The sequence below is a fragment of the Ctenopharyngodon idella genome, chromosome 5 (genome assembly GCF_019924925.1).
Source record: "Ctenopharyngodon idella isolate HZGC_01 chromosome 5, HZGC01, whole genome shotgun sequence".
NCBI lineage: Eukaryota > Metazoa > Chordata > Actinopteri > Cypriniformes > Xenocyprididae > Ctenopharyngodon > Ctenopharyngodon idella.
In genome coordinates, this window is record NC_067224.1 from 18174016 (window position 1) to 18189115 (window position 15100).

Here is a 15100-nt window from a genome sequence, read left to right on the forward strand (position 1 = left end):
TGGCCTTGTCCCAACTTTTTTGAGATGTGTTGATGCCATGAAATTTAAAATCAACTTATTTTTCCCTTAAAATTATATATTTTCTCAGTTTAAACATTTGATATGTCATCTATGTTGTATTCTGAATAAAATATTGAAATTTGAAACTTCCACATCATTGCATTCCTTTTTTATTCACAATTTGTACAGTGTCCCAACTTTTTTGGAATCGGGTTTGTACTAAAGAACCTTTTGATGTATATAATCATTTACTATACATAAATCTGGTTCAATGCATCAATAACAGGCACTTATCTTCCCTCACTATTAATGCAACCAATCAGAGGAGACTTAAAGCAATTAACACTCTTATTTATTTATTTCAGGACTGAGGCTTTCTAAGGGCTATTAAAGACAAAATAATTCTGTATTGTTACTAAACTTTGAATAGAAGTTCTGACAGAGAGGCCTCCCCTGAGGCAAACCAGACTAAAGCAATTATCACTTCTATCTGTCTATTAAGCCTAAAAGTCTTTCCTGAGAAAAAAAAAAAAAAAAAAAGGAGATTAGATTTGCCAAAGCATGTTCAACAAATAAGGTAATATTGTCTCTAGTTTCACGGATAAATTGCTTTCATGGATAAATTGCACACAGTCAAATATGAAGGTAATCTTTTTCAAATGAACTCCCAGTAGAAAAAGAAGACACTTGACATCCTGAAAATGTTTAAAAGTAGGCTATTACAGCTCACAAAAATATCAAAATCTCACTAAAAGCCACCCCACTAGGATTTGCAGGTTTCGGAACTGCTCTTGCGGGATCAGGATTAGGAATTCATGCAGGACATTTGGTACCACTACATGGAAACTTCATTGTGTAAACTTATAGTTAGCAAACATCCAACATTTTCTTTATGTTCTGTCCGAATGCTTTTCACACCCATTCATACCCATTAAAACCATTCCTCACATGGAACATCCCATTGTATATTAATACATTAGTGCACTGCAAAACTTAATCTAAGTCCATTGATCCTCATAAGTATTTAATATCCAAAATTTGGCACTGAAGAGTAAAATGATAAAGAAAAACATCTATAAAAGACATTGAGAATATCAGATCAGAAATGATAATAGGTAGATAATAGGTATGTTATACATAAATAATTTGTAGATATTTGTATTTACACTATGATAAAAGAGGAGAAAGTGGTCTCAGAACTTTCCATGACTAAGAAAGGGAGCATGAATATTCAATAAGAAAGCCTGGGTTTCATGAAGCAGTGGTCTCCAGTCTTCAGAGACAGTCTTTTTTTCAGTATCAGTATTTCACAATAACAAAGAGATGTTATCATAATTCATTAGACTGACATGGAAATGAGTTTCTTTTTTTAATCACGCTAGACCTGTGAGGACAGTTTTGAAAAAAAAAAGGCAATTCAGAAAGACGAGTCAGTGATTTTTCTAAGGTAATGTAATTGCGAATACTTCGTACTAATGAATGTATTCAGAAGGAAATGCTGAATTTGCAGATATAACACGTTTTGGATTCTTTTCTACCACTGTGACTTATAAGAACGGCCATATTGTGTATTTACTCTGGGGATATATTCTGACATACTGTTTCAAGTCAGTGTTAAGTGTGATTTTAGTCAGAATAATTAGTACTTTTAAACTAAGGTTCCCATTCAGTCGGTCACGTTCGACGTACGTCGGACAGACCGACGAATAGGAATCTCGCTAGAGAGGCCAATCTACTTCGAGTGTAACTACAACGAGCCAATGCACATTGGCATGCAATCATATGCATCAGCTGCTCGCCTCGCAGCGCGTGTATATAACGAGCAGCAGGTGCGTTGCATCTTCAGCTTTTCGCTTCGGAGCCGAACCTCAGGGTTACTACGGAGTGCATCAAACTAGAAAGACGAGCCGTTGCGGGACTTCTCTGTTGTGCAGGCGGACAGCACTGCAGCGGGCCGGTCTCCTTCCTTTGTGTTGCCGAGGAGCAAATTCAGAGCCGTTCTCACGGCTGGTAGAGCGGTGCGCTTGGAGCGCTAAAAAGCTGTTCTGACAGCTGGTGAGACGGTTGTGAGGAGGGAGTGCACACGACAGGCTGCACTACTTCCCTGTCTGTGTTGCTGCGGCTTTTTCCCCTGCGTGCTTCGGCACGTAAAGAGCGAGTCCCTAAAAGAGCTTACACAAGTAGATTCGCGTCTTTTTAAAGATGTCGTTCTACTTGTGTGTTTCTGGATGCGGTCGTTATCTATCACCGCGGGATGGTCACCAACGCTGTATCGCGTGCCTGGGCTTAAGTCACGCTGAAGCGGCGTTTGTGGATGAGTCATGCACCCATTGTGGGAAGATGACCATCTCGGAGTTGCGATCTAGACTCCAGTTCCTGCAAAGGGGCGGAGTCCCGGTGCCGTTGCCTCGTTCCAATCCTCCTCAGAGGGTTGCTGCGGGCAGCGGTGCTGGTGATCTGAGGATCACGGTGAGCGCGCTTCCTTCGGGGAACCAACCCCCTAGGAACCCTCATCCCTCCTGCACTCCGCAGCCAGTAGAGCTGCCGGGGGAGCGCGGTGGACCACCCCAGAGGTGCGTACCATCCGTATCCTTCGGAGCTCCCCAAGATGATAGGATGTCGATCGCTGCATCGGAGGGTGAGCCTGATACTTCGGGGGATGATGATTCGGCGCAGCTGCCTCCTTCAGGAGTGACAACTGTGCCCGATTCGGACCCGGAAATGATGGCTATGCTTGCCCGGGCCGCCAACAGGGTTGGGCTCGTGTGGAATCCTCCACCGTGTCCCGAACCCTCGAGGCTGGACGATTGGTTTCTCGGGGTGGCCAGGGCTGGTTCTCAGCCCCCCACCCCAGTTCCTTTCTTCCCGGAGGTGCATGAAGAACTCACTGGCACATGGACGGCACCTTTTACTGCCCGAAACCGTGTCGGTGGGTCCTCCTCCCTCACCACCCTTGATGGCGGGGCGGCTAAGGGTTATACGCGCATACCCCCTGTGGAACGGGCCGTTGCTATGCAACTGTGCCCTAACTCCACCTGGCGGGGGGAGCCGTCTCTCCCTTCCCGGGCCTGTAAGTACTCGTCGGACCTTACCGGCAAGGCTTATCAGGCCTGTGGGGAAGCCGCCTCTGCCTTGCACGCTATGGCGTTGCTGCAGGTCCATCAGGCCAAGGCACTGAAGGACCTGCACGAGGGTGGTCATGACCCACAAGTTCTTCAGGAGCTTCGGGCCGCGACGGACCTCGCGCTTCGTGCGACGAAGGTCACGGCGCGGTCTGTGGGTCGTGCAATGTCCACGCTAGTGGTCCAGGAGCGCCATCTCTGGCTGTGTCTTGCGGACATGAGGGATACCGACAAAGTCAGGTTTCTTAATTCCCCCGTGTCCCAGACCGGCCTCTTCGGCGACGCGGTCGAGAACTTTGCCCAGCAGTTCTCGGCTGTACAGAAGCAGTCTGAGGCGATCAGTCACATCCTGCCGAGGCGGTCAGCTGCTGCACCTCCACCGCCCGCGGCCCCTCAGACTGCTCGTCGCCGAGGGCGCCCTCCCGCGGCCGCCCCCGCTCCCGCACCCCAGCAGCAGCCGTCATCCAAGCGGCGCCGTGGAGCCGGTCGTGGTCAGGGTGCCCAGCCCGTCCTGCCCGCCCCCAAGAAGAAGGGCGGCAAGGCCAAGTCCAAGAGGCCCTAGGACGGGCGACCCGGAGATGGAGGGGACTGCTCTTCAGGAGATGGTGACCGCACCACTCCTTCCCCCGGAGGAGGGCCGGGTGGAGAATCCTTTGTTTCCTTTTGTTTGTGTTCCGCCGCTGGCCCAACAGCCAGCGGTACCCAAATTCTCAGTAAAAGAGCAGTTTCCTTCATCTCCGGGTCCGAAGAGGGCTCGGAGAGCAGTGGGAGGGCAAGAACCTCACCACTCTCATCCCCCTCTTCTGTTGCCAGCGGACAGCAGCGAGCGGCGGGTAACCAAAGCCTTGACCGCTCCCTCTGTCCTCCCGTGGAACCAGGTAAGTGTTGCACATCACACTGTGACGCCGCTCCGGGCCGCCTCGCAAAGAGAGCCCCCCGGGCCGCGTCCCTGGCTTCCACCTCGCTGCCCCACTGCGGGTACGCCTGCGGTCCCTTTGGTCCCGCTTGTTCGGTCTCTGAGTGCCTGGCTAGCGCTCCCCAGGCCGTCTCGCTGGCTCATTCGGACCGTCAGGCTCGGCTATGCGATTCAGTTCGCCCGGCGTCCCCCCAAGTTCAGGGGTGTCCTCTTCACTACAGTGAAAGATGTAGATGCCCATGTCTTGCGTGCGGAGGTCGCGGTCCTACTGGCGAAGGACGCGATAGAGCCGGTCCCTCCAGCCGATATGAGGTCAGGGTTCTACAGTCCCTACTTCATTGTACCCAAGAAAAGCGGTGGGTTACGACCGATCCTGGATCTGCGAGTTTTGAATCGGAGCCTTCACAAGCTACCGTTCAAAATGCTCACACAGAAACGCATTTTCGAGTGCATCCGTCCCCAGGATTGGTTTGCAGCGATCGACCTGAAGGACGCGTACTTTCATGTTTCGATTCTTCCGCGTCACAGGCCATTCCTGCGCTTCGCGTTCGAAGGTCGAGCATATCAGTACAGAGTCCTACCCTTCGGGCTGGCCCTGTCTCCCCGCGTCTTCACGAAGCTCGTGGAGGGAGCCCTTGTTCCCATGAGAGAACAGGGTGTTCGTATTCTCAACTATCTCGACGACTGGCTCATTCTGGCACAGTCTCGGGATCAGTTGTGCGAACACAGGGATTTGGTGCTCAGACACCTCAGCCAGTTGGGTCTTCAGGTCAACTGGGAAAAGAGCAAACTCGCCCCGGTGCAGAGGATCTCTTTTCTCGGTATGGAGTTGGATTCGGTCGAACAGATAGCACGCCTCACAGAGGAACGTGCTCAGTCGGTGTTGAACTGCCTGAATACGTTCAACGGCAGAACAGCGGTTCCACTGAAATTTTTTCAGAGGCTCCTGGGGCATATGGCGGCCGCAGCGGCAGTAACCCCGCTCGGTCTGCTTCATATGAGACCGCTTCAACACTGGCTCCACGGCCGGGTCCCGAGATGGGCGTGGCAACGCGGCACGTTCCGGGTGGCAATCACTCAGGAGTGCCGCCAAACCTTCAGCCCGTGGTCGGACCCCTTGTTTCTTCGGGCTGGAGTACCCCTAGAGCAGGTGTCCCGGCATGCTGTGGTATTCACGGATGCCTCTGCCACGGGCTGGGGTGCCACGTACAACGGGCATGCAGTGTCAGGGGTGTGGACGGGCCCCCATCTGCATTGGCACATCAACTGCCTCGAGTTGCTAGCGGTACGCCTTGCTCTGAGCCGCCTCAAAGGGCCGCTACGGGGCAAGCATGTACTGGTCCGGACGGACAACACTGCGACCGTTGCGTACATCAACCGTCAAGGTGGTCTACGCTCCCGTCGCATGTCGCAACTCGCCCGCCATCTCCTCCTCTGGAGTCAGAAGCATCTGAGGTCGCTTCGTGCCATTCATATTCCCGGTGTGCTCAACCGTGTGGCCGACGAGCTTTCACGAGCTGCGCTGCCAGGAGAGTGGCGACTCCACCCCCAGGTGGTCCAGCTGATTTGGAGAGAGTTCGGAGAGGCTCAGGTAGACCTGTTTGCCTCACCAGAAACCTCCCATTGCCGGTTGTTTTACTCCCTGTCCGGGGGAACACTCGGAACAGACGCACTGGCGCACAGCTGGCCCCGGGGCCTTCGCAAATATGCGTTTCCCCCAGTGAGCCTACTTGCACAGACCCTGTGCAAAGTCAGGGAGGACGAGGAGCAGGTTCTGCTAGTTGCGCCCTATTGGCCCAACCGGACCTGGTTCCCAGAACTCTCACTCCTCGCGACAGCCCCTCCCTGGCCCATTCCTCTGAGGAAGGACCTTCTTTCTCAGAGACGGGGCACTCTCTGGCACCCGCGTCCAGACCTCTGGAAACTCCATGTCTGGTCCCTGGACGGGACGCGGAGGTTCTAGGTGACTTACCCCCCGAGGTACTTAACACCATCGCTTCGGCACGTGCTCCGTCTACGAGACGGGCTTACGCCTTGAAGTGGAACCTGTTCGTCGAGTGGTGTTCTTCTCGTCGAGAGGACCCCCGAAGATGCTCGATCGGTGTCGTGCTTTCCTTCTTGCAGCAGGGGTTGGAGCGTAGGCTGTCCCCCTCCACCCTCAAAGTCCATACTGCTGCTATCTCCGCTTATCATGACCACATAGATGGCAAATCTGTTGGTCAGCACGACCTGGTCGTCAGGTTCCTCAGGGGGGCGAGGCGGTTAAATCCTCCTCGTCCTCCCTCCATACCCTCTTGGGACCTTGCTCTGGTGCTGAGAGCACTTCAGATTGCTCCCTTTGAGCCCTTGCAATCGGCAGACTTAAAGATTCTGTCTATGAAGACTTTGCTGCTGGTTGCATTGGCCTCCATCAAGAGGGTAGGGGACCTGCAGTCTTTTTCGGTCGACGAATCGTGCCTGGAGTTCGGGCCGGGTGACGGCCATGTGGTACTGAGACCCCGGCCTGGCTATGTGCCCAAGGTTCCTACCACTCCCTTCAGGGACCAGGTAGTGAGCCTGCAAGCGCTGCCCTCGGAGGAGGCAGACCCAGCCCTGGCTTTGCTCTGTCCAGTTCGCGCTTTGCGACTGTACATAGACAGAACTCAAAGCTTCAGGACCTCAGACCAGCTCTTTGTCTGTTACGGAGGCCAGCAGAAGGGAAAGGCTGTCTCCAAGCAGAGGATGGCCCACTGGATAGTGGATGCCATCGCCCTGGCTTACCAAGCTCAGGGCGTGCCCTGCCCGCTCAGATTGCATGCGCACTCCACGAGAGGCGTCGCATCTTCCTGGGCGCTGGCTCGTGGCGCCTCGCTAACAGACATCTGTAGAGCTGCGGGCTGGGCGACACCTAACACGTTCGCTAGATTCTATAGCCTTCGTGTCGAGCCGGTCTCCTCCCGTGTTCTCACCTCAGGTCAGAGGCACGGAGAGGCCCCGGCTTAGTGTCGGCTTGCTGCGCTTACATGCGCTTTTTTCTCCAGAGAGTCCCTACAAGGCAGACCCTGTTGAGTCCTCCGATCTCCCTTCGGCAGCCGACGTGGCGGAGCGTCTGGCGCTAGGCCTATACTCCGTTGTATCCTTGAGAACCGGGTTTAGGCTGGGTACCATATGTGTGACCCTACTGGGATCCCATATGTCTAGTTCCACGGTTGCTCCTAAACGAAGCCCGTGTCTTTCCCTCTGGGAGAACCCACCTCTCATCGAGTTGGAGTCACCCCAGTTCTTCCATATGTAGTACAGCCTACGGGTTAGTCCATATGTACTTCTCCACTTAACTCCTTCGGGAAGGATGTGGCTTCCGCAGCGTTCCTTTCCCAACGGAAGGGTACGCTTTCCCAGCGTTATCCAATAGTCTCACTGAATGGGTTTTGGGGAACAGCAGTGATCGACACTCTCTGTGTTAGCCCTGTCCCACCGTCCGTAGGCAAGGGGGTTCAGGTGGCTTACAACAGAGCGCTGGAAGGGGGCAGCCCCTGTGGCGCTTTGGTAGGGATTCCTATTCGTCGGTCTGTCCGACGTACGTCGAACGTGACCGACTGAATGGGAACGTCTCGGTTACAAAGGTAACCCTCGTTCCCTGAAGGAGGGAACGGAGACGTACGTCCCGTCGCCACAGTCGCTGTACCCCGCTGATGCTGCCGCCTATCCGGTTCGGCTCCTCAGCGAAAACCTGAAGATGCAACGCACCTGCTGCTCGTTATATACACGCGCTGCGAGGCGAGCAGCTGATGCATATGATTGCATGCCAATGTGCATTGGCTCGTTGTAGTTACACTCGAAGTAGATTGGCCTCTCTAGCGAGATTCCTATTCGTCGGTCTGTCCGACGTACGTCTCCGTTCCCTCCTTCAGGGAACGAGGGTTACCTTTGTAACCGAGACGTTATTTCACAAGGGCTGTAAGTGTTACTATATCTGGATAGCGCCTTTCAAGGATTTCTGAAGACTTAATGATTTGGGTAGTAGCATTGTGTATATGCTAAAGAGAATGCGAGATGAAAGAGACCAGTGGTTAAGTAAGAAAGTTACATTGATCTCTTCTGTTTTTATTTCCACGAATGAGCCCAAAGCATTGTGGCCTTGATAAGGACTCTAAGGAGACAAATCTCACCTGACAGAATAGTCCTTCTCGTCTTTAGTGTACTCAGTGCAGATCTCTTCATTCGTGGGTTCAAGTAGGGAGGGTAGCTCATCTGCAGAGTACCGTAGTGAGGCTAGACAAAGTTTCCTCTCATGACCCTGAAGTGTGCAGCACTGCTCAATGCCTGGATGTTTGGGGAATGGAGAGTCCTTTCCGCATGACTTCTCAGAGATCTCTGTAGCCTTGGAAAGAGATTACCATGTAAATAAAAAGCAAGCAACACAACACAAAAGCAAAGGCACATCATGATGTGTTTCATTACAAATCCACTTATCATCGTTTCTGTGGTGGAGACATGATTTTAATTGGTATGGAGACAGTCGGAGACAATCATAAATGGTTATCGTATGTGCTGTGAAGTCTGTAATGTTGGAAGCCCATTGAAACAGTCCTTGAATTTAGAATTACAAATGCAATGTGAGCAATCAGCAAGTTCAGATGAGGACATTTTGCTCAAGTAATTATTTTTTAATGACATGAATGTAAGCTGTCCCAAGGGAAAGATACTGATACAATGAATGGAGCAGCGAGTAACTGCTCGCCCACACCAACTAACACGCACTGTAATTAATTTGCATTAAAGTGTGCAGAGGATTGGGCCTGGAACTGACAACAGGATCGCTGAAATGTTTCTAGAGTTGAGCTGGAGTTGCCTCTAGTCAGGATACATGTTATTATCTCTATGCACAATTTGGAGAACAGTTTTATTTGCATGTATAATGTAGGAGTACCACACACACATTCATACACACACATATACAGTACTGTGCAAAAGTCTTAGGCACGTCAGTATTTTCACCCTCCCAAAAAGGTTTTAAGCCAGTTATTTATATCTTTTGCTGTAGTGTCAGTAGGAAATATCAGTTCACATTTCCAAACTTTCATTTTGACAACAGCCGGTGCTCCACACGGAGATCTGGGGCCGTATGTATAAAGCTGCTCAGAGTAAAATTATAGTTTTAAGTGTGTCAAAATTCTAAGAATTATGTCATTTTACTCTTATTCCTGGACTTAAGAATAAGTATGATTCATAAAGGTTCCTAAGTGTCAAGACTAGGTCTGAGCTTCTAAATTATTTAGGAGAGCTGGAGAGGTTTCCTAACCTAGTTAGGAGTAACAAGATGGCAGCAAAGAAGAGGAGACACACGCTTTGTGTATTGGAGTTATATAATGACATGGAGTTGATAAAACGATATAAACTTGATTGACAATTCTTTTTGTAACTGACCTAATAAGAAATGTAATAACTTTTAATAAATTTAATAAATTTAATAAATATTACTTAAACAATAATTAATACATTTAATGCATTTTAATACATTTAATGACTATGGATAAACTAGTAACTAAATAGTAATGACTTTTTTGGTAACTGTAAAAATGCAGCAGTGTACCAGTGATGACTTGAACCTATCAGTCATAGTAAGCAGGCTCTTAAATAGTACTATTGCTAAACTTACCACACCAAACATAGTGGCCAAAATTTATGTGCAAAGGTTATTTATTTTTTTATGACCCTACAATTTTTCTTAAACCAAAATATGAGGAAAATATTTTAATTTTTATGTTTATATTGTTTAAATGTTTTAAAATATGAGGGAAGAATAAAACACTAAACTAAGCAAAAGGTATTTATCTGACAAAATTTTTGGCAAAAAAAAAAAAGAGGAAAACTACAGCTACAGGTTTCAGAAAAACAAAAAAGCTCTGAAAAAAGGACACATTGACTACAACAAAATTAGTTTTTAATATTTCATTGGTTCTCTCTTGTTTTTGCATGTATTCATAATGTCTTTGTATGACATCCTGGCCAAAAATAATTTGAATTAATTTGACATTTCATATCATTATCACACATGAAACAATTGACTCCAAGCACAGCTATGTGATATGCTTACATATTTTAACACATTTTTTAAAAATATTTGAATTAATTTTCATATGGCTGGACATCACATTTGGCCACTACTCTATGGCAGTTGATTGACTTTCCAACTGACCATCAAACCATGCGGCAAAGCCACTTTTATGTTGATAGTGGGCTTCCCTGGAGTTGTTGAAGCCATTGATGGAACTCGTGTTCACATAATCACTCCAATTGTAAATAAGGAGACATATATCAATAGAAGAAGATTCCACAATATCAATACTAATTTGTGATAATTTTGCACAATGCAAAGCTATTTTTAAAAATAAATGTAAACATTAAAACGTTTCAGTGTCTTTTTAAATGATTTTTTTATATATATAATAACATTATTGGTGTTGTGCTGCTGTGACTTCACCCTTGCTTCACCCTCGCTATTGGCTGAATCAGAGGTTGAGGGCGGCCATTTTGAGTTGACATCATTGTAGTCCTTGGTTCACAACACTTAAGTCAGCACTTAAGAATCAGTCTTAGACTTTACTAAAAGTTGCTTTTAGCTTCTTTATAAAAGTCTTCTACTCTTAGAAAAGTCCTACTTTTTACTACATTTTTTTTGATACTTAAGTCAAAGCTTAAGACTATTAAGAGCATTTCTGAGAAGTTTTATACATACGGGCCCTGATCTCACCATTATGAAATCCATCTGTGATTACATGAAGAAACAAAGTAAACTGAGACAGACTAAATCCAGAAGAACTGTGGCCGTGTCTCCAAGAAGCTTGAAGAAACCTTCCTGCAAAGCTACCTGAAAAACGATGCGCAAGTGTACTTAGACAAAAGCTGTTTTAAATGCGAAGGTTAATAGAAGTTAGTTAATAGAAGTTAATTGATAAATAAAATCTATTTATGACAGTATTTTTGAAGCATCCTCACTTTACAGCATTTTTACACAAGTGCCTAAAACTCTTCACAGTACTGTAGCTTTGCAGGAAGGTTTCTTCAGGCGTCTTGGAGACAGCCACAGTTCTTCTGGATTTAGTTTGTCTCAGTTTCATCTGTTTCTTCATGTAATCACAGGTGGATTCAATGATGATGAGATCAGGGCCCGTGTGTATAAAACTTCTCAGAAATGCTCTTAAGAACAGTCTTAAGATTTAAAAAAACACTGTAAAAAAGAAATCTGCAAAATAACAGAAAAAGTACTGGCAGCTTATTACCCGGACATTATCCAGTAATTTTATGGACATTTCCGTTATAGGGCACAATGTACTGTATTAATTTAACGTAATTTTCAGTATTTATATTTTACAGGTGTTTTACCTGTATTTAGAATTTTGCACTTCATTGAGTTGTGTTTTAGGGTTAACGGAAATCTCAGTAAAATTACTGTATAATGTCCAGGTAATGAGCTGCCAGTACTTTTTCCGTTATTTAACGGATTTATTTTTTACAGTGTACATAATTAAAGATTGTGTACACACATGTATGCTTTGATTTACAGCATTACAGCATATACATGTAACATTTTACATATATTTTCTTTTAAATAAGCAATATGTGTTAATTTTTGTATTTTCTAACCTTTGTTGATTAATATTGTTTCCAGGTTCACCAATTCAAGTAAGTGGCCTTTTGCCACTTATTTTATTGGATATTGGAGATAAAGGACAAGAATCAATAGGGAAAGCAGGGGGAATTAGATTGGGAAATGTCATGGGGCAGAAAGGATTTAAAGTCATGTCATCTGCATAAGTACCACAATCATGTCAGAGCAAGTGTGCTAGCAGCCATGTTACCGCTCAGATTCAAACATGCTTTTATACCAGCTAGAAGTTTATTGTTCTCCAAAAATAGAATTCTTTTTTTTTTTTAATGAAAACAGAATGCGCTAAATCACAGTCTCCAAATAATGGCTAAAATGCCTCTCGCATTATTTAATAAATTATTTATTGGAGCAGTTATTTTCAGTGTGCGGACTTCACATTTCTTTTTTTAAATGCCTCTCTCCCATCACTAGTCAAATCATTCTTATTGGAGTTGACAGCCACTGCAATGGTCTGGCTAACAAATCACTGATGTACTTACAGAATTAAAAGAAGCTTGAAGACAGGAACACGTGAAAATGTAATGTAATGAGCTTATGATGAAGACAGAGCCAGAGAGATTTATCAAGATGAGCTTTATATAGTTAGGCATAAAAAAAGCACAACATGTCAATGTGAATACCATCAAGGGTGAAAGACTTCTGACAAGATGGGCTGTGTTAGCGAGAGAAGTAATTATGTAAACTACCTCTAGAACTTCCACAGTAATTAATGTGGTCAGGAATCTGTTTAAGATAGACTTGAGATATGTTGTGCTACATCTAGTTTTACTTTAATGTTCATGCCTTCGAAAGCACAGTCTGGAAGTAATTCATACAGAGTGTATCAAATTAGCATGTCCTACATTTAGCTATGGTAGCTTTTGGTATCTTAATGGGCACAGCTATCATTAGCTTAGCCCTTTTTGATTTAAAAAGTGTTTGTATGCATTTAACTTAATATCTTTTGGGCTTCTCACACTTAAAAAGAATATATAGGGCTATTTTAAATCCAGGGTTATCTTGTTTCATTTGACACCTGTGTTAGCAATTAATCCTGGATATTCAAGTTTCAAGATGTCACACTGTTAACATCCTTATTTGCATATTCATGAGGTCAATAAAATAGATCGGACTAATATATCTTGCAACGGGCACCTGTTGCAAGTGCGTGCCCATCTGTGCACATGTCGCCATATAAATCCAGTCTGACTGTTTTAAGTCTCCCGATTCATGCAAAAGCAAAGGCAAATAATACAGTCACTGTTTGACATTTTCATTTGTCTCTCAGACACTGGAATTAACCACAGTGGTGTGAAAGTTTCTGTGACTGTACAAAAAGCATATACATGAATATTTAATGAAGTCAGCACTGTTTAGTTTCATCTTTCCTTCATGGGCACTCAATTCTGGAAACAATCATCACGTGACTGATACCTAACCTCGACAAAGGCAGCAGACAAGGAAAAAAATAAGACCAATTTCATGCTTTTCAGACCACTCCAAAAAGAAAACTGTCACAAACATCTACTATAATATAATGAAATACTTGTAATTTATGTTGCTTAAAAAAAAAAAAAAAACTTCAGCATACAGTGGTGGCAGTCAGTGGTGAAAAATGCTTTTGGCCATCATAATTGGTGTAATTACAGCATTTACCAGCACAAGGAGGTGATGCAGATCAACCAATTCTTTACCATCTGGTTAACACTGCTTTCTCTCTTCTGCAGGTTTTCATTAACAGTGGTGGTAACCCTCTTTCAAAATGACAAGTGTAAAAGCTTTCAATTTAAATGTGACCTTAACCCAGGGTTAATAAAATGATAACCCACAGTCAAGTTGGGAACAGTGTCACCTGGGATCCATCTGAATGGAATTTGGCCTGTCTCTAAATTGTGTTTAGCCACAATGCATGTCTTTATCATAGAGAACAGCCACTTACTCCTTTATCATAGCAGTCAGGACTGGCATCATCTTTGCAGCATTTTTCTGCAAGCTTGGTCATTTCATCTGCCACACATTTCACCTCCTCGAATGTGCCATTCGGGAACTTTTGACTGTAGAGGACAGTGACCCTGCAGGAGGATCAAAGGTAAAAATAAGTTATGCAAGCATGTTTTAAAGAATCTCCGCTTATTACATTAAACAGAAATGCAGGTATATTCTGTGGACAAAACTGAATAAAAGTAAAGAATTCTGGAATTAAGCTTTTAATAAATAATTTTTTTAAACTAATTTTTAATAACCTTTATACTTGGGAGCCAAATATTTTGTGCATATAAAGAAGCAGTGAATTTATATATCCGTGAAGTGTGGTTGAGACTTGTAAGAATTGTGTAAATCCTCAGAGAAAAGAAACTACACTTTATACTTGCATTTCTTTGAATTTTTCAATCCCAATGGCATTGAGCTCTTGGCAAACATTTTCTTTGGTATAGTTCTTGCCTGTAGAGATTAAAAAATATTATGAAGAAAAAAAATAAATAAATAAAAAATAAATAAATGCATTCATCAACATAGCTGTCATTAGCTGTAATTTACTATTGATTTTTTCTTATATAGTGCAGTTAATCATCGGCTCTAGCTCCCCACCCGTCACACAACAGATATTACATCACTTCAATAGTTATGCATATGTTGACTTATTTTGTTAAGCTTTACTCTAACATTATCAACGCACATTCGCCATGTCAGTGCCTATATTAAGCACTCAGACTGAGATATATTGATCAAACTGAATTCTTCCTTTTACCACTGTGGAAATACAGCATGTAAAATACCCTTAAATTTGATAAAGTCTGATCTTCCTACCTTTGTCAGCCAGCAAAGCTGGGACTATTAAAGCAGAAATTAAAATGAGAGCTGTGTTCCTCATATTTTACCACAGGTTTTGATGTGACAATTTCAAGATGAGTTCAAATTCGGAACTGCCTCTGTATTGCAGTTTTACAAGAGACAAAAGGGTGCATGGTCAAAAATTAACTTCAGTAAAAACAGACACTTATGTAAATGTTTAAATGCAAACAAGACTCTGTCTTTCCCTTAGACCCCATGACACGGTTTCACAGCTGACCACTAAAACTTTTTGACAGCAGTGACTCAAACTTAAAATGACCCATCAACAGCTTTTGTGAACATTTTAAAGGTTATACTCAGAAACTCACTTTAGAGTATTAAAGTTTATCTAAAAATAGTCAAGATCTGACTTCAGATTTGAGCTTGGCATTAAGAGGTAGGCTAAAAAGCCCATGGAAAGGGATATATTAGCTTTCATTTTTAAATTACAGTTTTTTTCAACATTTTCAAAACTTTGCCTCTTTTTTTCAAAATTTTAAATACAAATCCAAGAATTGCACACAAAATACAAAATGCCTCACATCACTTGCAAAATGAAGCACTGCATTCAAAATATCACAAACACATCTCAAAAGCAAA

The 15100-nt window shown here is 44.6% G+C and overlaps 1 protein-coding gene across 1 annotated transcript in view; it reads right to left on the reverse strand.

The window, feature by feature from the left end:
* gc (GC vitamin D binding protein) overlaps nucleotides 1–14644 on the reverse strand; it is a 36063-nt gene extending 21419 nt beyond the window's left edge. The window contains exons 1-4 of the mRNA XM_051894874.1: nucleotides 14477–14644; nucleotides 14041–14110; nucleotides 13608–13740; nucleotides 8187–8398 (exon numbers count right to left, since the gene is read on the reverse strand). Coding sequence (XP_051750834.1) covers nucleotides 8187–8398; nucleotides 13608–13740; nucleotides 14041–14110; nucleotides 14477–14540 — 479 coding nt within the window. The 5' untranslated portion in view covers nucleotides 14541–14644. The remainder of the gene's footprint in view (nucleotides 1–8186; nucleotides 8399–13607; nucleotides 13741–14040; nucleotides 14111–14476) is intronic.
* Nucleotides 14645–15100: the final 456 nt, after the last annotated feature.